Source organism: Acanthochromis polyacanthus, chromosome 21, assembly GCF_021347895.1.
Source record: "Acanthochromis polyacanthus isolate Apoly-LR-REF ecotype Palm Island chromosome 21, KAUST_Apoly_ChrSc, whole genome shotgun sequence".
NCBI classification, from domain to species: Eukaryota; Metazoa; Chordata; class Actinopteri; family Pomacentridae; genus Acanthochromis; species Acanthochromis polyacanthus.
The window spans coordinates 2,575,317-2,601,200 of NC_067133.1; the positions used below are offsets into that span (position 1 = coordinate 2,575,317).

General features: G+C 39.8%; 1 protein-coding gene across 1 annotated transcript; it reads right to left on the reverse strand.

Moving 5' to 3' along the window:
• Positions 1–8,109: 8,109 nt before the first annotated feature.
• LOC110952756 (ral guanine nucleotide dissociation stimulator-like 1) lies at positions 8,110–25,226 on the reverse strand. Its single transcript, XM_022196461.2, is given in 18 exon segments — positions 8,110–9,746; positions 9,845–9,959; positions 10,210–10,512; positions 11,578–11,707; positions 11,935–12,024; positions 13,145–13,184; positions 13,187–13,265; positions 13,626–13,658; positions 14,264–14,350; positions 14,850–14,921; positions 18,064–18,148; positions 18,549–18,652; positions 18,832–19,074; positions 19,171–19,322; positions 19,444–19,643; positions 19,753–19,797; positions 21,491–21,780; positions 24,832–25,226. Coding segments are annotated over 18 exon segments (2,232 nt in total). The 5' UTR covers positions 24,856–25,226; the 3' UTR covers positions 8,110–9,606.
• Positions 25,227–25,884: the final 658 nt, after the last annotated feature.

Genomic DNA, 25,884 nt, shown 5'->3' on the forward strand with positions numbered 1-25,884 from the left:
AGATTTATAGTTTTACAAATTTAGTATTGCAGTTAATGTCTTCTCTGTCATTTTTACACTCTGAGGGCCGGATTGGACCCTCTGGAGGACCGGTTTTGGACCACGGGCCGCATGTTTGGCACCCCTGCAGTATACAGTAGGATGAACATACAGGATGTCATTTCTGACAGTAGATCAAAGTCTTCTAACATGTAATATAAAACGTATTCTCCTGTCATATCAGACTGTGAATTTCAGGAGGCATTTTCAGGAGTAACTTGGAGATCACGATCAGACGAAAAGCAGAATATAAAACGTATTTCATAGTTTTCCATCTGGTTCTGTTCAGGGGTGACATCATTTGGGATGGTAAGCTCACTACAATAATAGGCTCTCAGTTTTGGTTTACTTTGTATTTTTTCTGTCCATTTTCTTCATAATTTTCATCAAACACAGACCAAAAATAAGCCACTTTGTGTTTATCTGCAAAAAAAAAAGAAAAAAGAAAGAAAGCATCAGATCCCTGCAGCGTAATTCAAACTGGATAGACACAACATTTAAAAAGCTGTGTGGAAGAATTGAAACCAACAGAGGTTAAACTCAACCACCCCCAGAACCCGACCAGCAGAATCTGACAGGAATCTGATCCCTGTTTGAGAACTAAGTGGGTTCACTAAGTTGAAGCCTAAATATCAGTCACTCTCAATTACAAGACAACCGTACCAACACAAAACACAAATTTACCTTTGGATATTCAACACTTTCTAAGCTGTATGATTTCTGCTCTCTTTATTTATCTTTCCTTGCCATTCACTCGCCGATATTGTCAAACATTTATCATATTCTGAAGACTGCAAAGAGAAAAGCAGAGAGCGAACATCAAAAAGCCCAAAGCCAACATCTGCCTGCTGAACTTTAGAACTAGCATCATGATTTACTTTCTGCAGAGAGAGCCGGAGAGACAGAAGCAGCAGCACCACGTTAAATAGAAAAACTCATCAAACATGTGATTAAAAGTCTCCTCTAAATCGAGCAATTTAACCATTCCAGCTCCATTCATGAGCCTTTAGTGGGTGACAGGGAGCTGCTTGTAGCAACGTTTTCCACGGCGACGAAGAGGTTAACGATCCTGATCAACATCCTACGTTCAATTCAGAGGTGAGGGTGGGAAGCTATGAATAACTCATGTGGGCGGCAAAACATCTGTATATGGGGCTGAACGTGCGTGCAATCACACAAACGTCTGCAGCGAGGTAGGGAGTCATATTTAGCCCTTCATGCATATGTATGAGCATGTGCACATATGGCACGAGCAATCTGCACCCTGCCAAGAATATGGAAGGGTGTATGCGTGCAAACGGGCACGACCGTCACTCACAGCGATGCAATGTTTGTTTACATGGTGCATCTGTGTGGATTCTTTTCCCCTCTTTGTGTATACCATATAGACAAATGTATATATGAGGTCATTACATGGGTTAAGGTCAACCCATTCCACCCTGCTTCCTCTTCTGAGAATTGGGAACAGGGTTGTGTTTATCAACAGTGTGCAAACAGGAGTTCAGTCTCACTTTGTCACAGCTTTTATTCAGCAGTGTTTTAGTTCAGGGGCCACATTCAGCTCGATTTGATCTCAAGTGGCCAGAAAAAGTACAGAATAATAACCTAGAAATAACCACAATTTCTAATGCTTACGTTGCTTTAGTGCAAAAAAAACATTTCAGGAATTATCTTTCTACAAAACATCATGAACAACCTGAAACTACTTAAGCAAAATTAGTTCAGTTTCAGCAACATCATCCCTCAGTTGATCATTTACACATTACTACTTCCAGATCACAGTGTTCAAAGGAACACAACATTTAGTCACAGCGATGTGGAACTGAGTGATACAGTGTTTGACTTTATGACCAAAATGACAGAAGAGAGACAAAAAAAACAACAAAAACAAGACAAAAATATTACAAAAATCAAACGCAAAATGACAAAAATGAAACAAATGACACAAAGCTAAACAAAAAAAGAGACAAAAAATCGAAAAAAATACAAAGCAACAAAAAAATGGACAAATGACAAAAATGAGAAAAAAATTCCACAGATGACAAAAATAAGATCAAAAATGACAAAAGCGAGAAAAAAATAGACTAACAACACAAGTGAGACAAAAAGCAAAACACAAAATAACAAAAACAAGACAAAAACACAAGCGAGACTAAAAGGAAACACAAAATGACAAAAACGAGAAACAAAATGACAAAAACATGAGACAAACGACAAAAGTCAGAAAAAACATTTTAAAAATGAGACACAAAATGACCAAAAAGTGACAAATGACACAAGAAAAAACAAAAAAGAGACAAAAAATAAAGGACAAAGAAATCGACAAATGACAAAAATGAGAAAAAATTCCACAGATGACAAAAACAAGATCAAAAATGACAAAAGCGAGAAAAAAAACCCAAAAAATAGACTCACAACACAAGTGAGATGAAAAAGAAAAACAGAAAACAACAAAAACGATACAAAATATTGAAAAACGCAAAACACAAAATGACAAAAACAAGACAAAAACAAGCGATACGAAAAGGAAGCACAAAACGACAAAAACGAGAAACAAAATGAAAAAACATGAGAAATGACAAGAGAAAGAAAAAGAGACAAAAAATTAGACAAAAAAGTCACAAAGCAACAAAAAAATGGACAAACGACAAAAATGAGACAAAAAAATTACACAAGTGACACAGAAAAGACCAAAAATGAGGAAAGCGAGAAACAAAACAACAAAACAGTGAAACAAAAAAAACACAAGTGAGACAAAGAAAACACGAGACAACAAAAGCAAGAACCAAAATGACAAAAACATGAGACAAATGACAAAAGTCAGACAAAAAAACAGTAAAAACAAGACAAAATACTGCAAAAATGAGACAAAATGAGAAAAGAACAATGAGCAATCTAATATTTTACTTTAAGATGAAAACAACTTGTCATGGTCTAGAAATTATTTTAGATTTATAGCTTTACAAATTTACAATTTGGAGTTAATGTCTTCTCTGTAATTTTTACACTTTGACCCTCTGGAGGGCCGGTTTTGGCCCGTGTGCCGCATGTTTGACACCCGTTTTACAGTGTAACATCTATGTGGACGCTAAAAGCACGGCAGTAACTCGTTGACCTCCACACACAGGCTATAATAGACAAACTGCCAGCACATGCCTCCTTTGCCCTGGTTCTGAGCAGTAAAAGCAGCTGCTGTCCTCCACAGGGGCAGAATGAGGCAGGTAAGGCAAAGGACAGCTGTCCGTCATCATCAGATATCAGAGGAGCGACATTTTCACAGCTTTCCCACCCTCACATGTGCCTGCAGTCAGCGCGGTTATGATACGACTGAAGCAGCTTTCAGAAGGTGAGTGTAAGGCCTGCTGACACGGATCAGGAGCTGCTAATACTGCAACTAAACCATCCTCCTGTTGTGTTACTATTTGTATGCCACACTTCCTTATCAGCCCATTAACAGGATGTGACATATCACACTTTGTGCAGACAAGGCAGGAGCTCTGGATGCTGCAGATCATGACCGATTCTTCAGATTTCAGTTTTCAAACTTCAGATTTATAAGAAAGGGAAAAGCAAACGTCAACACGTCATCGCCACACGTGAATCTGAAATATCATTTATTTAAAGAACAAATGCACAGCAGGCCAGCAAGTGAGGAAATGACTTCAGGTTTCACACCTCAGGCTCGGCTTGTGAGCAGATGTGAAGTGAAACCCCTTCAACTTCCTCAAACGCTCAGAGGGCAACAGAGGTGATGCTCATCGATTTTATTGACAACTAAACTCCGTGTCTCATCAATCCTCATTACAGACCTGCTGTACTGATTCCCTGGACAAATCCAGATCAGGATTTTCACGTCTCATCCGGCCTGCAGCGAACAACTCCAAAGCCGGATGAATATCATTTTAGATCTGTCTGGGCTGAGGGCAGAACTGATACAATGAGCAGCCTCGTGTGCAGCTCTCACACAGCTGGCCTCACAGCCGGACATCACAGGCATACATAATACATGAGAAAGTATGAGATGAGGGCCAGTGTCCTGTTTCTCCTCCAGAACTGCTGACCTACGCATCAACCCCCCTACACACAGACACACATCGTGAGGCAAGCCCTCATCTAATGAATCCAAGCCCACATCCCTTTGCTGAGTGTGCATCTCCTGCAGCCAAGTGCTCTGAGATGGTAGAAGGTCCAGCAGCACGACAGAGGACGGAGGCTTTTCAGGTCTGTGCTGACCTGTCCTGAGTCCAGCTGCTGTGGTTTAGGGCTCAGTGATGCGGGAATGTTTTCTATTTAGGAGATAATAAATCCGTCTCCCTCAGCAAAAGTTGAGCAAAAGCAACCTGCTGTTTTTCACTATTAAAATATGCACAGACACAGCAGCTCTGTAGTGGTTAAAGCGACAAGAGCGCTTAATATTTCAAGAAACCAAATGCTCACACCCTGTGGAGAAAGCTGCAGCTGCCAAGACACGACTGCAGCCGTGTGGGGTCTCCATGTCAGTGCAGCTTACCGCTAAAGGAGCTCACTGGTGTATGAACACACAGCTCTCTGGCGCCACTGAGTGGTCACAATTTTATTTTATTTACTTATTTGATCAGGGACCAAGCATTTACAGTTTTTCTCGATTGATAGGACACTAAATTCCATTCACTGCACACAGCCACCAACTGATTGCACACATTTCTCCAAAACAGGACTTTGGTGTCAACATTTTGGACACTATTCATGGTTTGCACACAGTTTCCACTCTTGCACTCCTTTTGCCAAAGACTGAACACATTTCTTGCTCACTGGAACACACTTTTCACTCATAGAGCACAGTAAAAGTACTCAGAGGACCAACAATGGCAATAAAAACAGTACAGACAACATTACAAACTATGTTACACACATAATGACACAATACACAGCCAGTTGGATGTCATAGGGGGTACATTCTTGTTTTTGTTTTTTTTAAAGACAATATGCAGCTTTTGCTGTAAAAGTTTTTGAATCTGCAAACATAATTTTTTTCTATTGGTAATTCATGCCAGATGTGACACCCTTTGATTGAAAAAGCTGTCTATTTAAATGTAGTTCTGCAGTAGGATACTTTGAATTTGTTGTAGGTGGAGCTTCTGCTGACCTGTCTTTGGAGGAATCTACAGAGTGGCTGTGGCACTTATTTATTGAGGCATTTAAAGATTAATTTGATTAAACAAAGATCGATGAAGATTGCCAGTCAGTTCTTTCTATTAAGGATGGGCAGATATCTACAAACAGGTGACAAAATAAAAGAAAAATCAACATGAAGTGTCTTAAGGTGGGGGCCCATTTGCCACCTCAGCTACTGCAGTACTTCTTTGCAGTCTATATAACTCTACTGGAGGGATGAACTCCATTCTTCCAAAAGATATTCTACTTATTTAGTGTTTGGAAGATGGTGGCGGAGAGCGCTGGATAACACGTTCTCCCATAGGTGTTCATCTGGTTTCAGATCTGGTGACTTTGAAGGTCATAGCGTGTGATTCACATTATTTTCAAAGCATTCAGTGAGCCCTCATGTCCTATGAATGGACACATTATCATCCTGGAAGACAGCACTCCCATCAGGATAGAAATGCTTCATCAAAAAAAAGGATGACTAATCTGACTGTATCACTAGTTTTCACCTCTCTGTGGACCTGTGTCTATGGTTTTATCACCACTGCACCCTCAAATGTGCCAACTGTCACTCCACTGTTCTTGCTGGCAGTCTGATCACATCCTACACGGACATTCTCAGTCCCATGAGGAAAAATTGCTCCTCTGTTTCTATCCTTTAGATTTCATATTAAAGCATAAGCATCGCAGTCATCAAATATGTGTTGTCAGTCACAATTTCTGACCCTTTTCGCTGATGTCTTCTCCACAGATCTAAATCAAATTAAATTTTAGTAGGACTGCAGTGTCTGGGTCAATAACAGGTCACTGGTCAGGCATTTGCTTGGCAAGAAAGCACAACTTTATGCAGAATAAATCCATTATTTATGGGAGCAAAAGGACCAGATTAAATGTGAACACCGTTGCATTTGTACAAATTTGAAATCACCCAGGCTGTGGGAGAATGCTGGGTTTGCTTAACCTTTATTTAACAGTTTGGTTATGTTTGCTGAACATTTACTCCCATTCAGCGTCAAACTAAATGGCATCATGTCAAGGAAGTTGTTGGTGAATTTGGTTCAGTCAGATGGCCAAAAAGTAAGAACATTAATCTGTATATTAACAACCAACATGGCAGATCTTCTAAAAACAGCAAGTTAATTTGTCTGCATAATTCCTAAATAGTTACTGAATTACAAGAGAGTTCTACTTTAACAAATCATATGTGTATTGGCAGGTTTGTTATCATTTCAGAGCAAAATAATGAGGATCAACATGATTTATAATGCTGCCAACACTAAATATACATGTCTATGTATAATTTATTTACGGAAATAAGACTAGAAAAGCAGCGAGCACTGTGACTCATGTAAACTTAGTTCACCTAGATATAATTTAACTTGCAGATTTCCCCCCTACAACCAAGTGCTTGCTTAAAGAGTAGGTATTATTTCAGTCGACAAGGATTTTCTTCAGTTGACTTGTAAAGCTGAAGAATTTTTTTTTGTACGAGCAACAAAATGTCTGTAATCTCTGTAAAAGATTTCAGTTGCTTTTAACTGAAACTTTAGGATTAACTTGACATGAATAAGTGACAATCTTAAGCAACAATCGCACATTTTGCTCACTATTCCAACTGAAACACCAACCAGCTGAACAGTCTCTGTGACTGAAGCTCCTGCCAGCTGTGCCACAACAATTAACCTCCTCTCAAAGTCTCTTAAATATTTTCCTCTTGTCATGTTAATGGAAAATCAGAAATTGCAGCCCTGTTTAGTATCTTCATAGCTGCCACAGAGCGTGAGTGGAAGCTAATTGTTTGATTGCACCATGTCGTGCACCTGTCTGGAAGCATCTGCAGGAGGCGTCAGTGTCCTTGTTGAAAGCAGCAAAACTTACCGTGTGTGAGCAGCTTTCTTCTCTGTCTGGCCCGAAGACGTCGCTAATACGCTACTGGGAAGGACGACACCGTGAAGGAACTTCCAGTCAGCGGAAAAAGCCCTGGCAGCTGAAGAAAACTGGCTTTCTGGGGGTTGTTCGAGGTTTGAAAGGGGAAAAAACACTCCTTCAGTTGCAAGACTTCAGCAGTGACGTAGCACGCACAAGGACCTCCAGAGTCAGTGACGTCATGCGTAACAGGAAACAGATAAAACGTGAATTTGTTTGTTTATCTATTTGTTTGTTTGGAATTGGTGTTGTTGTTAACATCTACCTATAAATGGTTACTTTGCGTCATGATATCATGTATTTGTTTTTGTTTGTTTGAAACTGAAGAATTTCTCAGCAGAATTCAGTCAATAAAAGTGAAAGAAAGACTACTGTTGACAGGAAAATGTGCTTTTTGGAATAATTGTGGCATATTACATTAGTTAGTTTTTTGTGGAGTTACGTTTCTTGTGATTTATTCCTATATATATATATATATATATATATATATATATATATATATATATATTAATTTTTAAAAGTTTAAAAAATAGCATTAAATTCAGGTTTATTAATAAAATAGATCCCAAGATAATATTTGTTTGAATAAAGCCATTGGATGGTTGAAAGACCTAGAGAAAGTTGAACCTTGAGTTAGCTAGTGCAGTCTGAACTACACATTCTGAATTTTGATGACTACTTTTATGTATGTGTATGCATTTCAGTAGCTTCGTTTTTATACTGCATTATTATGTTAAAATAAATAGTGAATTTGCTTTAAGTATTCTTTGAGGTGTTACAATTAGTGTTCTCATCTTTATCTTTTATATTACTCAGAAAACACTTAACATATTTAAAAATGAGCCCCCACAGAGAGGAAGGGATAGGGAGAGAAAAAAACGTGTTCTTTTATGCTTTGAAAAGGAAGCAACATTAATTTATAACACATAATATTTCCTCTGGCTACTTTGAGCTTAATAGCAAAAAGAGAGTGTACAATAGGAAGATTCAGATACATCCATATCAAATTGTAGATTAAAAATAGTTTATTCCTTTTTGTTTACAACTGACATTATTTTCAGTAATTACAAAAGTGAACAAGCGGCGGTTTTTATACGCCAAGATAATCTATTCATTCTGTTCTCATGTGTCAAACGAGGGGCTACTGCAGTGTCAGGAGAAGAGAGTCATCCAGAAAGTGTTTCCAGAGATAATGTGGGCAGAACAGGTCCACAGATGTCTGTTCATTCACTCATGTGCCCTTGAGCAAGGCTCTCCACTCCCAGACCTTCCAAGTAGACCTCTTAGTGGTAAAACTAGCGAGTCTACTCCTTGTGTAACTCCTCTGTCCGAACATATGATCATTATCGACCAGAGTCTTGACGTGAGCTGACTGAAATGATTACATCTGCACTGAAACCCTCATGAGGCTTTCAATCAAGCATTCGAGCACAGTTAGTTACATCCGGTCTTCACAAGTCAGAACTAAATTTGTTTAATACAATTTTTAAAAAGAAAAAGAATATTGTCGCGTTAACATTTTAAATATTCTCAGGATTCATCAAGAAATAAAACATCACTAAAATATTTACAATCACGCTAATGGTAGATGTTTCAAAAAAAACAGTGCGTTTAGATTTTTTTTATTTTCCTACGAACAAAAAAGGTGCAGTCAAAAGTGAATCACAGTGGAGTGAAATAAATACTAAACATTGTGAAATCTACACTCTAAAAGCATGACACTAACACTGAAAGCACAGTCCGCCTATGCAGCAGCCGTGTGCACATCAACTCCAGTCAATCAAAGTCCCTGCTGCTGTTGCTGTCACCGCGGTTACCCAGCCTCAGGAATGCCATCCTTCCGGTCGGGGCTGCCAGCCGCACACGGCGAGTATCACAGCAACGCCGGAGGAGCCGGTCTGAAGCTCCCAGGGTACGCAGCCATCTCCGGTGAGAACGTCCCCGCCCACTCCTCAGACGGCAGCGACAGTGACCTCGTCTCCAACGCTGTCGGCCTCCCAGTGAGTTCATTACGGCCCGCCGCACGCAGCAGCTGACCTCGATTCCCTTTTTAACACACGGGTTATTAAAGGCGTCCAGCTGCGTTGGGAAGCGGCCAGTCGTTAGTCAATGTCCTTGGAGAAATAGGTCACCGATGTCGGCACATGTCGCGTCCTGGGAGGGAGCCGGTTCTTTGCGAGCTCCACAGAATTATTAGCAGCGAGGACTAGTACCAGTCATTATCTACCAACACACTCCTGGGAAAGGAATGACTTTTTTATACATTTGTTGGGCTCCCAACAGCACGTGTTTTTATGCTCCATTAGTCCCTGTTGAGCTAGGTATTCTTCTTCATAAAGTGCTTTTGCAATATTTCGACAGTTTCCATATCATGTTTTCAGCCCTTTTAGGATCCAATAAAGGATCACAGAAAACAACTGCTAAAATAAAGCCTCTTTTCCAGAAGCACCTCAAGTCCTCAGTTCATCCGGAAGTCACAGAATTTCTACATCAGAGGTGTTACTTTGTGAATCGTCCCAGACTAGAAGTAGCCCTCAGCGGTTTCTTCTGGCCTTTGTGGTACTTGCGCAGAACAAAGTCAAAGTTAGCCGTCGTGGACATGGCATAGAAGACGTTCGCTTTGTCTGGTATGAGCAGCTCTGTAAACAGAAAAGTTAGGATGAACTGTCAGAAGCGTGCTCCCTTTTATTGGCAGTATTTATGCAGTGATTTGCTCTGAGAGTTCTCCTGTTCTGACCTCTTTCATGGGAGATGACCTGCGTCAGGGTGAAGTCCTGCCAGTTCATGTCTTCAAGGTGATGCTTCTCCAACGCCCTCTGAATCACGTGAGCGGTTTTGTCCTGACTGGTCAACTGTGAAACATACAGAAGCATAACCTTAACTCTTCTGTTGTCCTGCAGGTGAAAATTGTTCCGTTTTAAAGTTTGAAAATGTGGGGAAAAAATATATATTTTCACAGTGAAACTTCTGATGACCACATTTTCAACATTTCTGGGAAATCTTTGAACATTTTTTGGTGAAAAAAAAGAAATGTTAAAAATGTTTTTCAGAACATTCCCAAAAAATAAATGAATAAATCTGACTCCTCCAGGATGAACTCACCAGGATGCTTTTGTACATGTTGCCGTTGTTGTGTCCCAGGTCCACGCTCACCCTGACGATGCAGGAGTCGGCCACCTGGCGGTTATAAACGGGGAGGGAGGTCATGGACACGGAGCGTTTGTGTTGGGAGGCCAGAGGAGGCTTCGGATGAGCACCGCCACAGGACAACGCTCCGGAGCACAGGTCGGGAACGCAGTCAGAGGACGAACTGGACGATACGTCTGGAGAATCAGCCGAGGAGCAGGGCGAGGACGAGGAGGGAGAGAAGGCCTCGGACACATTGGTGTAAGAGCTGTGGAAGGACTGCAGAGGAGAGAAGAGGAACAGAAACGGGTGTAAGAGCACCGACGAGTGCTACTGGGAATATATATCATTGGAGAAGATGGTGTTTGTGGGTCAACATATAAATTTGGGGACATTTTGCAACATAGTCGACATTTTTGCTGTTTTCAGGCGTAAAACCAACATGGCCGCCTATAACCAAACACCGCATGGCATTTTTACACAAAGATTCTTCTAATATTATATATAAAATTGAGTAGAATTGAAACTGAAAGTTATTTATAAAGATATTGTAGTAAACCTGTTGACATGCCATAAATCCACATTTGACTCATACTACTTTATTGTATATACTAATATTACCAAAAAAGAAATATTTGTCATGATTATCTCAACTTAATAAAAAGAACACAATCAAAACACTTTTTGAATAAGCTCATTTTATTATTGTTTAGGTAATTAGAAGGTGGTTGCTATTAAATTCAGACGGTTATTCCGTTGACATTTCAGTGATATCAAGTCATTTTCTATTAATAAGGGATTGATTACATCATAAATAATTCTGGAATTTGTACAGACATGATCATAATGAACGTATGCAGGGTATATCCTATAGACTTCCACAGTCCCTCTGTCATATATTGACCCCTGTAGTGTTTCAGGACTGATCGCTCTGCAGGCAGCAGCTCAGCCATTCAGCGGTGAAGCAGTGAGAGCTCTGTAGCACCGAACCCTCAGTTAAGGACCTGCTCAATTGAAATTCCACTTGTGGAGAGCTCACACTAGTTTCGATGACCCTTTAAAAAGGATCTTTTGTGGAGGAAGATTATGCAAGTTTTAAAAGCCATTCAGTGCATTTTACTTCTCATTGGAAATGCTTCGGGGTTTTGTTCGACTGCCTCCAATGGGACGATTGTTTGTGTAAACGGTGAATGCTGCTCTGAATACAGAGGCCCACTTTGATGACGGTACGGCATGACAAAGCTTTTAACAAAGACGCTGCTGTTGACAACAAAGGACAGACAGAAAACAAAGATATGAGACAATGGGAGTGAAACATGCACGTAAACACACACAGCTGTTTACCTGCAGTCTGATGGAACAGGCTGAGTTTGGAGAGGAGACATCCTCCATCTCAGATCCACTGGATCCAGACGATGAAACGCTGATCTGGTCTGCAGGGACTTTCTTGGGTCCATCAGTCACTGAGAGGAAACTGAGGACAGAAATGTAACAGAAATGTAAAGAAGAATAATGCAGTTTATATAGAATGATATAATTGAATGGAGTTTCATTTTACTGCATGAAACTTGGCATTCTTTTCACGTAGAGGCAACAAAGTGGCACGACAGATCCTGTTTGTTCCAGCTCTGTGCTGTGTGTACAGAGTGCATGTAATGTGTCTGAATATGCAAACCAGACAAACCAGAGAATGATACTCACGAGGAGAGCTTCTTAGTGAGCGTGCGGTGGCTCCAGGCAGTTGGTGAGCATAAATCCACGGGAGGCTCCAGCTGTCTGGACAGTTCGTAGCTGCAACAAAACACACATAAGTACTGCAATCCTCAATTACAGCCTCAAATGTGCAGAGAAAAATGTTGTTCTTGTTACTGATTTGTTGGCCTAGAAGCACTACATGGAGATGGTGTTTGTGACAATGATTGTTTTTTAATCATTTGTGACTTTTTTCTGTAGGTAGGACACTCCGTTATTTGTTGGCTACCAGAGCTCACTGTAGTTGCTCAGTTATTTCCAAACACAAATCTACATTATGGAGACCCAAAGTGTCCAATAATACACTTTCTTGTGTGCGTTAGTGGCCGAGAAAGGTGCACAGCTCTTTAAAAACAAGACAAAACGCGCACATTTTGTCTTTTCTCTGTTTTTATAACTTGACCGATATTCGTCAATGTTTTGCCCCGTTCCGAACATTTTATTGTGGCTAATTTCATTTCCATGGAGATGGCTGTCCTTTTCTTTGAAGCACTGCCATCAGAGGAGTCTGACTTATGGTTGGGAGCCATAATGAAGGGCAAAAAGTTAGTGAATGTAGTACAATCCAAGGTGGTGTACAACCGGAGAATGGAAACAAAGCCGTCTTACAGCACCGTGTGACGACGTATTCGACCATGACGCAACGATGAAACGCCGTAGGTCGAGGACGTCATAAACCAAGGACCACCTGTATGTTCTTTTCTATTTATGTGTTCATTCCTTGCTAATACTCCACCTATCCAACCTCTACCATTTAAAACAGGACTAGATTTTATGAACTACGAATGCGTAATAATTGCCAAGGTTTGGTCATATAACTCACACAAATTACAAATTACTGTCCTATAAATGTCAAACAAACGGTTTCCATGATTACTTCCATGTCTCAGTCGACAGCAGGAACTGATTAACTGCACACTTTGATAAATTATGGGGCACATTTCACCCAACACACAACCCTGGGAGGAACACTATTAAGGCAACACACCTTTATTGATCTCCATGGAGACTGCTCTCCTCCGTGACAGAAGGAAAGCTGATACAATGCAGCTTTTAAGATTTCGCAACCAGCAGACTTTATCAGCCTGTTGGCATAACTCCCTCTGCGTGACACCGTGTGTGTTAAAGGTCGGGGAATAAAACACTTTGTGGAGCTCACCTCTCCTGATCAGAGAGCAGCCGGTGTCCCTGCAGCCAGGCAGCGACTCTGGGGTGGTGGGGGGGCTGTACTGGGAACAGGACGCCTGCAGCACTCGGATCTGTGACAGAACGTCGAACTCCTGTAGGCAGAGAGATGTGGATGGAGAAACGGGTTAGAAAGAGCGTCACAGCGCTGCAACATGTCCCGACTCCTGCCGTTTGTGTGGTTGCACAACTATCCTGGAGCAACAAGGTGATACAACACAAGATACAAAGCCACAGTGTTCCCTGAGCATGTGTTAATGACGAAAAAAAAAAGCACAGCACGATTAGCTTCTAGCATGACACGTCCTGAGGAATGTGTTGTTGACTTTGACAGAGCACATGTACTACACACACCCTACCACGTAGTGCTGACAGATTGGACACTTTGTTTTACATAACGGTGGAAATAAAAGGCAAATAAAATGGTAAAAGATGACATAAGAGGAAGCACTCACCCTCCTCCTCTTCTCAAAGTTTATGAGTCCACCCTGTCAAAACAAGAGACTGTTAGAGCAAAAACACGACAAAATGAATGAAGCATTACCCCACAGAAATTCTATATTTCTGCTGTAAAAACCAAACCACAGTAAGCTGGTAAGTACAGAATAAGAGCCAATGAGAGCAGCTGAAGCTTGACCTGAGCTTATTTAGTGATTTTTAATCAAAACCATTTTTGAGAAAGTTCATTTTATTGTTGTTCATCCAATTAGAAGATGGTTGTTGTTAAATTTGGACAGTTATTTTGTCGATATGTTTAGTGATATCCAATCAGTTTTTATTAATAAGTGATTGTTTCCATAGTAATGATGGAATTTGTAAAGACATGATCATAATGAACAGAATTTTTTTCTTTTAATACAAATGTAAGCAAGATTTACCCCATGAATTTGAAAAGTCCCTCAATTATATATTGACCCACTAAATGTTTAAATGGCTTGTCATAAATGTCTGTATTTTTCTTTAAAATTACATCTTTAAAGCCTCTGACAAATTTGGAGTGTTAATCCACTGCTTATGAATGTTAATGGGGGTTTAAAGTAAACTTCTCAAGCCCAAACAGTGGAGTAGAATGAGTTTTTACTGCGTGTTGTACCTCCACAGTGTCTGGCAGTGCAGTGTCCAGCATGGTGAGGACGGTCAGGTAGGTGCCCAGGTAAGGAATCACTCCACTGGAGACGCTCTACAAAACAGACAGCGTGGAAATACATGAGTGTTACAGCGAAATCTTCCTGTGCCACTGGATCGAGTCATTTACCCACTTTGGATCGAGTCATTAGCTTTTTTTACACAAGTGGGACGCAGTTAGCAGCACTGTGGCTTCACATTACAGCCCAGGAGAATGTGCATACGACTCATAAAAGACCCCGGCCTGGTCTATTATTACTGTCCGGGTGATCTGTGGCCATTTGAAACTCGTTCAGCAATGAGCGGGTCTAAAGATAGGTTTGGGCCTCTGCCACGCCGGAGACACTCCACCCACACTCAGGGAAATCAGCTCTCTTGTGGCTTTTAGAGTCGTTGAATATGAAAAGCAGCTTTGCATGTTTGAAAAGCAAACTCTGACTCAGATGAAAATTACTCCGAGACAATAAAAACACGATGCGCTTTGGCGGTTTGAAGTCGGTGATATTCGTGTTGCGTCTTCAAAATGCCGTTTCTCCTCCTGATGTACGGCTTACCATCTGTCTGGGGAGCGGACAACTCTTGGATATCTTTGGAGAAACGTTATCCACAGCCGCTTGGCTTCCATCCTGTTAAAGAGACAGACGGAGTCAAGTCGGTTAAAAGGTTTTAGGCGCATACACTAGTCTGTTATTGAAAAAACATCTCAGAATAACAGGATTTTCTCTTGTGTTTGCTTTAACCCTCCTGTAGTCCTCCTTTATGGGCACCAAAAATATTGTTTCCTTGTCTGGAAAAAAAAAAATCCAAAAATTCTGCAAAAAAATTCCCCAAATTCTTGAAAATTTGCCAAGCTCCAGGAAGAAAATTCCAATAATTCCTTAAGTTTCCATTTAAAGTTTAATTTGTAAAAAAATCCCCCAAATTTGTCAAATATTTTCAAAAAAATCAGTAAAAATCTTCCCAAAAATATCTAAAGTGATTACATGCATATCAGTAAAATTTGTAATATTTTCTTTAAGAATATTAAAAAATACTAACTAAAATCCAGAAAAACTCGCTGGATTATGGTTGATTTTTTGTGAATGTTCTTAAACATTTTTTACATTTCTTTTTTTTTTTTAATCAAAAAAATGTTCAAAAATTTTCCAAAAATGTTGAAAATGTGGACATCAGAAGTTTCACTGTGAAAATATAGATTTTTTCCACATTTTCAAACTTTAAAACGGGTCAATTTTGACCCACAGGACGACATGAAGGTTAAATGAAGCACGTGTGCAAACTGTAAACTGACTTATAAAGCAAAATACAACCTCCACCTTTTCATCCAATTACACATTAACTTGAATATCCTGGTAATAGTTATATTTTCAAAGGAAGGGAGGCCACATCCGAGCCTTTAAGTCTTTGTACGGACTATGTGTCTACAGGGATAGCAAACAGGCTGAGGTACTGTACATGTATGAGTGATTGTGTTTACACAGATAAAAACTTCAATCATAAAAAGGCAGCGGCTGAACACGGCACTGAAAAGTGAAACGCGAGAAAATCTTTCCCAGAGAAGAATCTCTGACTGCTGTCGAGCAGAAAACGCTCATGTAAGCTGACTGGGTGTCGTGAAGCGCTGGTGATCTATTGACTCGAGTCCTTTCACTGTAACTAGACACAAGACGCCTCTGACGCAGTTGCCTAAAGGAGGTCGCACAGAAGAAGAAGAAGAAGAAGAAGAAGAAGAAGGGAACACAATGTACTGGAGGCCTCTCGTTTCGCATTAACACTCTGTTAAACATCTCTGTAAACATTAACTTTAAAACCAATCTTTTTAATAATTAAAAAGGAATTCCAGTTCAGAAGCATGTGGTGCAACCTTTGGACTTTTTTTCTGAGTATAAACTACATATAATGCTGGAATTCAGGATATGGACGGCATAATTGATGTTTTATTTGTGATTTAGCTTTCACTGCAGTGGGTGGACTGGTCTGCAGTGGTAAACATTAACCCTTAGATGCATCATTTGGGTCAAAATGAGCAACATGCCCTTCCTGTGGAAATTTACAGGAACGTTTGCACCTTGTCAGGTTTGTGCGATTGATGATAAAGATCTCTTCAAACTAAATCTAATGTCATCAGTGGTGGAAAAAAGTTTTCAGACACCTCGTGCATTTGTGAAATATTACATTGAGAATCACTTTTAGGTCTTCAAGGGCAATTTCTTTTTGTACAATCACAGCCATAATACTAAACAAATCTTTAAAAAAGCCATGAAAAACTTACAATTGAGTGGTTCCATAAAAATACATAAGAAATTTTCAGTATTTTGGTAGAATTTAGTTTTGTTAATTTGTAAACAGCAAACAAAAAAACCATCATTAATGTTTGTTTGTGTCTGTCTAAAGCAGACACACCTTTAGAAACACAATGAAGATTTTTCCACAAATATTTCATGAGATTGTGTACATTTTTAAGGGCTGTCCAAAAACTGTTTTCCACCACTGTTCAGCTGACTTATGTGAGTAAAGCACTGTGTACGTAACATGATTCATCTGGGCATTAACGTCAGCCACAGAAACAAGATTTTCAGATTAGAATCGATGCTGGAAACACCCTTACACAGCACTTTTTCCACCCAGTGGCAAATCATATCGGCATAAACATGCCCACATTTCTCACCAAGCAACTGGTTTCATTTGTGGTGTTAATGTTTATTTGCAGAGGACTGGCATGATTTAAACATGACCACCTTATGTTTGTGATTGAGATTTCCGTCTTCTAATGGATCTGAGATAAACGTGAATGAGTCTTGATACTGTGTAGCAACATGAGCCTCCTGAATGTGCAACAAAAATCCTTCAAATTTTCATTTGTTGGTGCCAACACAGCCTTTAAAATTATAGAGCGGGAAAGAAACAAGGGAGGCGGGGAGAAAACCAACAAACACAACAAAAAAATTGACCCCAGATGACCAAGCTGGCACTTCACATGGGGTTAATATGATCACAGGACTTGTGTGTTAAGTAAAATATGGAGGGTACTTTGCAGTAAAAACTTTTACTTTTATGGCTGATTTTTCACTGGACTAAGATCACGTACGACTTCCTCAATTCTTACAATATACAAGAGGTCCAAAGGTAGTACTAGATTTGTGCAAACTGGGCTTTTGTGGTATTTTGCAGTGTATGCAGTGATAATAAAGTCTCTGTCACTTTCTCCTGAAGCTGTCCATTGTGTAACAGCTATTTATTGACACATGGGTCATTTTTGTTTGCCAAAACTATGGAAGCTATCGCATAAGATCAAAGATGGCATGTGCACTACCGTTCAAAAGTTTTGGGTCACCTAGAAATGTCCTTACTTTTGAAAGAAATGCAGTTTCTTTCAGTGAAGATGACATTAAATTAATCAGAAATATGGCCTAGACATTGCTAATGTGGTAAATGACTATTCTAGCTGGAACTTTTAATGGAATATCTCCATAGGGGTACAGAGGAGCATTTCTAGCAAACATCACTCCTGTGTTCTAATGCTACATTGTGTTAGCTAATGGTGTTGAAAGGCTAACTGATGATTAGAGAGCCTTTGTGCAGTTATGTTAGCACATGGATAAAAGTGGGAGTTTTCATGGAAAACATGGAACTGTCTGAGTAGTGTCTATAGTGTCAATACAGACCATTGATTCTATCCTGTTGAGGAAAGTGTACAATCAAAATGTCTGTGCATCTTAGCGTTAATACAGGAAGCTCTTAGGTAAATGTTGGTAGTCCTTTTCTCACCTCTACCAGAAGCTCTCTGTTAGTCAGAACACAGTTCTCATCAGGGAAGGTCTCACAGAGGTTATCAAACGTGGCCATGCTATCCCTGCAAAAAGGACACAAACAATGCGGAGTAAAGACACAGCTGTTTAATCCAATGCCAGATGTTTTAATCATTAACTCCCATTATACACAACAACTGGTGTTAAAATTTCACATATTACTGTTTTATTGCGAAAATCTTACACCATAAAGAGAACAACATGAAGTGATCCTTCACTTATCCTTGAATTTTTGATGACTCCCTGCAATCTTTCTGACATGACACAGAATCTGGGTCAACCAAAAGTGAGATATTTGCTGACTTGCCACGTCAGTGTCATTGAATTGCACTTTATGGGGGTTCAACGCTCTCGTTAAAACATGATTATGTAGAAAATCACATAGCTGCAACCTTAGAGACAGAAAGTAAAATGTGACCTTTAAACTGCTATAATCAACCCTACCTGCTGACGGCAGCCCAGGTCTTCCTCAGCCTGTAAACGGCATTAGACTGAAGGGCCGACAGGATGGCCTTGAGAGAGGAGAAGTTCTTCAGCCGACGACAGTCCTGCAGGAGAAACAACATGCAGTCAGTGGATTTGGATCATTTTAAAATATTACAGTGTGCATGCTTTGTGTTAATAAATACATCTAGGAAGTCTTATTTTGGGAATGTTGAAACACCTAAACATTGTCCAGAACATGGATGCAAACTAATCATTCTACCATACTACGGTATCAACTGACCTGCGCTACTTTGATCCACTTCTCTATGATTCGAGCCCTTTGTTGTGGTGAGGTGGGAGGCATCCTGGAGGAGGTGGGACTTGCGTCTGCAGGCTGGCAGAGCAGGGACATGATGACCTGGTTGGTGACGGCGTTGAACTGCGCAATTGTGGCTCGGATGGTGGGAGACATGTTTTCTTTCTTGTCCCTTTGCGACCACACACAACCCAGACACTGGTACGGTACCACTTTGACAAACAGAGCCTGAAATGTCAAGAAAACCAAACATTCGTCTTTAATTATCCATGTCATACAATACAAACATGGAAAAGAGGATAGTAAATATAACATTGAACATACAGAGTCTATTCGGGTGAACTCTTCAGCAATGGCTGCAGCAACGAAATCCATTAGACCACCTTGATCCAAAGAGCTTTCACATCCTGAATCCTCGTCACCGGACAACTCCTCATCTTGCTCAAGATCTGTCGAAGCAGAATTTGATGCAATTGCTGCAGAAACACAAATGGAAATCATGAAAATGCTTCCTTCTGATTTTGGCCTCATGGTGATACGATGATATGTGGACAAAGGCCTTATTGCTACAGGTTGTGTTAAGTGGTGGAGGATCACCTTCTTTCTGCAAACTCTTGAGCAGCACCTCAGCTTGCCCGGCCAGCGAACAGAAGTTGGGTTGGCTGCGCATGTTGTCATGCACCGCGGAGCTGATCCTCAGGTGATCCAAGAGCAGCCTGAGCGCCGGGTGGATGGGAGGGTCCCTGAAGTCCTCGCTGTACTCATCCAACCATAACTGGACAAAGGCCAACAGGGGGCTGGGGAGGCAATGGAAATGTTTGAAACATTTACAAAACACTTTAAACCAGATATGAAACATGTAGGCATTCTATTTCGTCAACAGATTTATTTTATTCATCCACCTACCTCCTGTAGGATTCACTGTTATCCAGATCTGAGGAAACACTGTCTCTGTCAACACAAAAACAAGAACAAAATCGTGCATGTAATGAAAATTACAAAGTCACAATGCACACAGTCATACTCCTCATGCATTTTTTTCTGTGTATATTTGTTAATCATTATTTGCCCCTGCTTAGCAGCCGTCCTAAGCCTGACCTCCAATCCCGCTAACCACAGTCTAAAACCTCTCTGTGCATAATTGTTGTTGTTGGAAGCCTGTAGATAATGAGCACCTGCCAGGTACTTATTATTACATCAAAGCTGGCAGGAGACGGTTGCTTTGTCAGGGAAACAGCTAATGAAGGAATCCTTACACAACATGGTGACTCTGCAAAAGTTGTTTTCCGAGAATCAAGAAGAAATTAGAGGTTCTTCTTGGTGTACTGTACCTTCTTATCTGGAGAAAATAACAGAGAAAGGGGCTAAACTATGAAGCAATGTCTGCACTGAGAGAGAAACTGATGAAGTGTGAAAGAATACTCTCAACACACAACAGGTTTTTTGTTGTTGTTGTTGTTTCAGACGGCTACATCCAGCAGCCATTTTAGCCTAGCTTAACTTCAACAAAGTATTCAGGCTGGAAATAAGGAAACCGGCTAGCCTGGCACTTTACCCCTGCCTGTATCATTAATCTAACATTTTATTAAACCGACTTTCTTGCTGAGAGGTACATTCATACAACTCCCATATCTGTGTGCTAAATGGAAAGCTAGCAGCCAGATAACACTGTTAGTCATTAAAGCTACTCTATGCTGGTCATTGTGCTTGGCTAAGGAATAGTCCAACACTAACCCCTCCTAAAGTCACAATACATTGTTTTTACAGTTAGCTTTCTGTTGAAATAAACAAATGAGATGCAAGTCGTTAATTTGTGAACTTTAAAAGTGCGAGTGGGCAGATAATGCTACTTGCATTTTCAGCAATGCACCTTATCCAGAAGCCATCTTAGCTAGTAAAGTATTAAAATTGGAAATAAGGAAACAAGCTAGCCTGAAAGCTGATTTTTTCTACTTGAATACTTTTAAGAAAATAATGGCCTATGGCATTTTAATTAGTGAGTTTTAAATGTGCTGACAGAGTTTTTTGTTTTTTTTAACTTTCAGACAGTGGCTATGTTAGCTGCTTCTCCCTGTTGTCACTCTTCATGCTAAGCTAAGCGTAGCCGTCTGCTGGCGGTGGCTTTAGATTTACCAAACAGACGTGTGAGTGCTGCCATTTCACACCCAAGCTGTCAAACAATTCCATTAAAGAGGTCTTCTAGTATAAAAAAATAAACTTTTCTACTCATTAAATTGGCCATATGGTGTTTTTTAATAGGCTAGCCGACACAACATTAGCAAAATATGCTGTCAATGTCAGCCATGTTTCCAGGCAATGTAACAATGACAGCCTCAAAAACACAGTATCAGGCCTTTGTATCATTACGCCTCTAGTTTAAACATGCTTCAGTGAATTACTCAAACATGATATAAATAAAGAGTAGGTTTTAGTTTGAATCATAAGTGAGCTGTGTGCTTGAGCTGCGGCAAGTGGAAAGGTGCATTCTCTTGAGGAAGGCATTTTAAAGTAGGATGGGATTAATTTAATGGAAAACACCATCTAAATATAGTAGGGTACACAAAAATGATCTTTAAGGTGTTTATTCAGTGACTAGAGAGGGACAGAAATAGGCATAGAGTTGTATAAATGTAAATGGTCGTACCTCTGGAAGAGCATCTCAATGAGTTTTGTGGTGCTGGTGAAGGTTCTGTACGTGGACAGGAAGATCCTGCTGTAATCCTGCTCCTGACAGCGACAGTCGAAGAGGTGATTCACCAGCAGGTCCAGGCTGGCGGCCTTCAGACGCCGCACCTTGCAGGTTCGGTACTGGACGAACCCAGAGCATGGACTCATCTCATTGGGTTTGGGGGAAGATGGGACGGGCTCACGACGTAGAGTGACCCCATAAACTGCACCATCCTCAACCTCCTCGCCCCACTCCTGCACTGGGTTCTGGAAAAGGCAAATGTTTGAGGTTTATGCAAGGACACACACTGAGAGAGCAACCATCATATATGTTGAGATTACACAGATACGGGTCACATGCACATATGCATCATAATGTATCTGGTCAAAACATTAGAAGTGGAGCCATGAGGAGGTAAAAAATACCAGCTAACCTTTGTGGCCACATGAACCTGCAGACAAACAGGTGACACAACATCCCACTGATCCCATACGAACCACAACAAATACGTAATATTTACTCATGCTCATCATCATCATCATTAGTCCAAGTCTACAACAACTGCCCAAACAGGTTGGTGAGCAATAACAATCATTGTTGAGGTTATGTAATTTTCATTTTACCTCCCACACGACAGGAGGCAGAAATTTCCAAGGAATTTTGTAGATACAGGGAAGTGTTTATAGGCAAATACAGGACTATCAAAAGGTTAGTACATCTGACACTACATGAAAGCAAAACAGCAAAACAAATGTAAAATGTCACAGAGTTCCATCCAATGACCAGTAAAAGAATAGGACACTAGAGGTTGTTAGTTGAGCAGCTGGCATCAGGAATTTATTAAACCCATTGGTTTGTCATTAAATATTCACACGAGAGATCAGACCTTGTTTGATCTCATCGAGAGCCATCAGTCATTTTTATACCGACAGGGTTCAACAGCCCTTGACACAATGTACTCAGGGATTTATCAGATGTGAATACCGAGTGTGTCGCTTCAGGCTCTCAGATCATCTGTACTACAAAAACACAACAGCTGTGTCGCACTTCAGAGGCCTAATAAATTATAAAGACAATACATATGATGCAAATCTTTTTTCTATGAAGGCTGAACATTAATTTGAGATCGGAGGACACTTGTTTAAATCAACAAATGAATTCATCTTTTCTTTATCAAAATCAAATTCAGGTGGATCTCCTCTACCTGTTCACTGAGCATATCCATTGCCAGTGGAAAAGATTCAGTTCATTCGTCGCTACAGACATCAATAGCTTCTCTCTTTATCTACCAGTAACCCTCCTGTTGTCTTCATTTATAGGCACCAAAAATATTGTTTCCTTATTTTCCTTGTCTGAAAAAAAATCCAAAAATTCAGCAAGAAAAATTCCCCAAATTTCTGAAAATTTGCAAAACGTTCAGGAATAAAATTCCAATAATTCCTTTAACGGCTCCCGTAAAAGTTTCTTTTTTTTTTTTAAAATCCCCAAATTTGGCAAGAAAATTCTTGAAAATATTTTCAAAAAATGAGTAAAAATCTTCCAAAAAATCCTAAAAACATCTTAAGTGATTACATATATAGCAGTAAAACTTGTAATATTTTCTTTAAGAACATTCACATAAAAATCAATAGATTTTTTTGTGAATGTTCTTAAGAAACACCTTTAACATTTTTTTTCCCCCAAAACTGTTGAAAATGTGGACATCAGAAGTTTCACTGTGAAAACTTTTTTTTTTTTCACATTTTCAAACTTTTAACCGGGTCAATTTTGACCCGTAGGACAACACCAGGGTTAAAGGGCTGCTGAAGTCATTAGGCACTGCACTTCTACAAAAAACACTTTTTTATCATCACAACTGACCCAAATGAGGCCTAATATCCAGTCTTTTAGCCTCTATAAAGGTATAAAATATAGTGGATCCAGCATTGCAACTTAATTGCATCCTTGATTTTACTTCCTCCTGAATGCTAAATTACCATGCCACCCAAACTCCATGACCCACTTTAAAATCCGGACATTTAAAGAGTCCACACGCAATCAGATATCAGACTGATTTCCTCAAACTTCACGAACATTTGTGGACTGCCCCTTTAAATGCCAAATGCAGCACACAACAACCCCAGGCGTCAACACCAGCCCTTGCATGACTCCTGTTGAATCCATTTGGGTGATATGAATGCAACCGGCACAAAAATCCATACCACTACCCTTGAATGAAATCAATAACTTAATTAAGTCCTCCTCGCCAGAGAAAACAACTAATGTTATCAGCTTTTACATCTGAATTGCTCCACACAGCTGCACATTTTCTGAGGAAACCTCTCCTGAACAATCATTTCTAATCTGAGCAGTGGGCGTCTCATGCTATTATGCAAATGATTATTCAAACCGTGTAAAGCACAACATTTAGCCTTTTTGTCTGCCCATCAGCGTCGCACAAACACCCATTGTTTTCCATAGAAAGTGCAATCATGTAGTGGCTGCACAAACAGAAAAGTGGTGAGCATTGTGTGCTGCTCAGACATGGTACTAAGCACCGATAACAGCCGAATGTAAATCAGAATAGGGAAAATGTTTCATCGGCTAACTGGATGATTATACAGTGGATTCAGTTAAACAGATTATGGGGCATCATCCATCCCCAGAGAGTCAAAGCGGTCCATGCAGAAAGTCTTCCTCCCTGAACCTGGTTCTGCTGGAGGTCAAGTCTCAACATTTAGACATAAATGTCTCCAATATATATGTAAATCTGCACTGCTGTAATGTTTATATCAACATTTGTGGGGTGAATTTGTGTTATAAATAGCATTGGATGGGATCTTAACAGCAGTATTCAGATTAATCAGGTATATTTTCATAACAAATATGATAGATGTTAACCCTTTTAGTTAAATTTACACTTTCTCCACAGTGTCTGCTGTATAAGTAGCGATTACTCAACTTGGCTTGACTTAGACACAAGGATGCAAATACTTCAAATCCTATTCCATACTTGATGTGGCTTCTCATGTATTAACATCACATTGGAGTCACACAAACATGCAGAGGCCTGACTAATAAAGACTGTACATGATTGAAACTTTAATTACACTGATATGTTGATTTATGTCCCTTTGTTGGGTGACATATTTTTACCCAAATGAGAAAACCACTTGATCAGCATACTGTTTGGCACAAGCAGTGCTTATTTTCTAGAAAAAAATGCATATCTGCGCGAGTTAAAGTAAAATAAGGCACAAACTGAGCGTGCAGCTTCAATACAAACAAACCTGTCTCCCATAAGTAACTTATTTAATCTCAGTTAATATCAAACTCACCATGGTTAACTCCCATTTCCCCATCTCGTCTGCTGGTTTACGGAGTGTAGCTTTCCATGTTGACAGGAGTTGCACTGAAAATTAATTTCCCACGGTGTGAAGCGGTGAGTTTAAGGCTGCATCTTGATTAAATTAAAAACTGTTTGATTCTCTGGTCTGGAGCTACATTCACGCGTCTGTATAATAATCGGAAAACTCGATTTCACCCCGCAGAGTCTTCGCTACATTTCACGCCTGTATAGCAAAGTGCAGGTTTGTTCCCATGAGACGATCTGAATCAGAGCAGAAAGTAGACAGATCTGAAACTGTTCCGACTTGTTTTCTTCCCCCAGTGCAGAGAAGTGGTGTGGATCCACTGAAACCCGCCGGTCGCTTCCCTCCGCCTCAGTGCAGGGACGGACTGGAACTCCCTCAGCTTTATAGTGGGAGGCGACTGGAGAGGCACTGGGAGGAGGTGTGTCTGAAGAAAGAAACACATACACGAATAAATATTACTGCCAAACAAATGAAGATTCATATGAAACAAATCTTGAAATCTGTTATTCTGAAGTTGCGGAGTTAAAAAAAAAAATCAAAAAAGTCTTGATTCTGTTCACCAAAAAAAGATTTAGAATTTTGTAATTATACAATAATTTAATTCTATATTTTTTCTCATTTATTTCTTTAATTTACATGTATTTGTTCTTTCTTTCTTTCTTAAAAAAAAGATGATTATTTAATAATTTTCAAAATAAAATCCTAGCTTTCACTTTATATTTACAGGCGTAGACTGGTTATATGGAGTACTGAGAGTGCCAAATTACAAAAATAAATCCATGAAAGAATAAGCAAATAAAAGTGGAAATATAAAATAAAAAAACAAATAATGTTGCTATACAAAGAAATATTCACCAAAAATTTAATCCATAAAATAAAAGGCTAATAAAAGTAGAAATATAAAGTTTTAAATAAAATAGCTTCATTATTTATTTTTTATTATTTTATTTTTTGTCTTCATAATTCAATTCAATAATAATTCTACATGCTGAGTAGTTTTACTTGTGATGCTTTAAT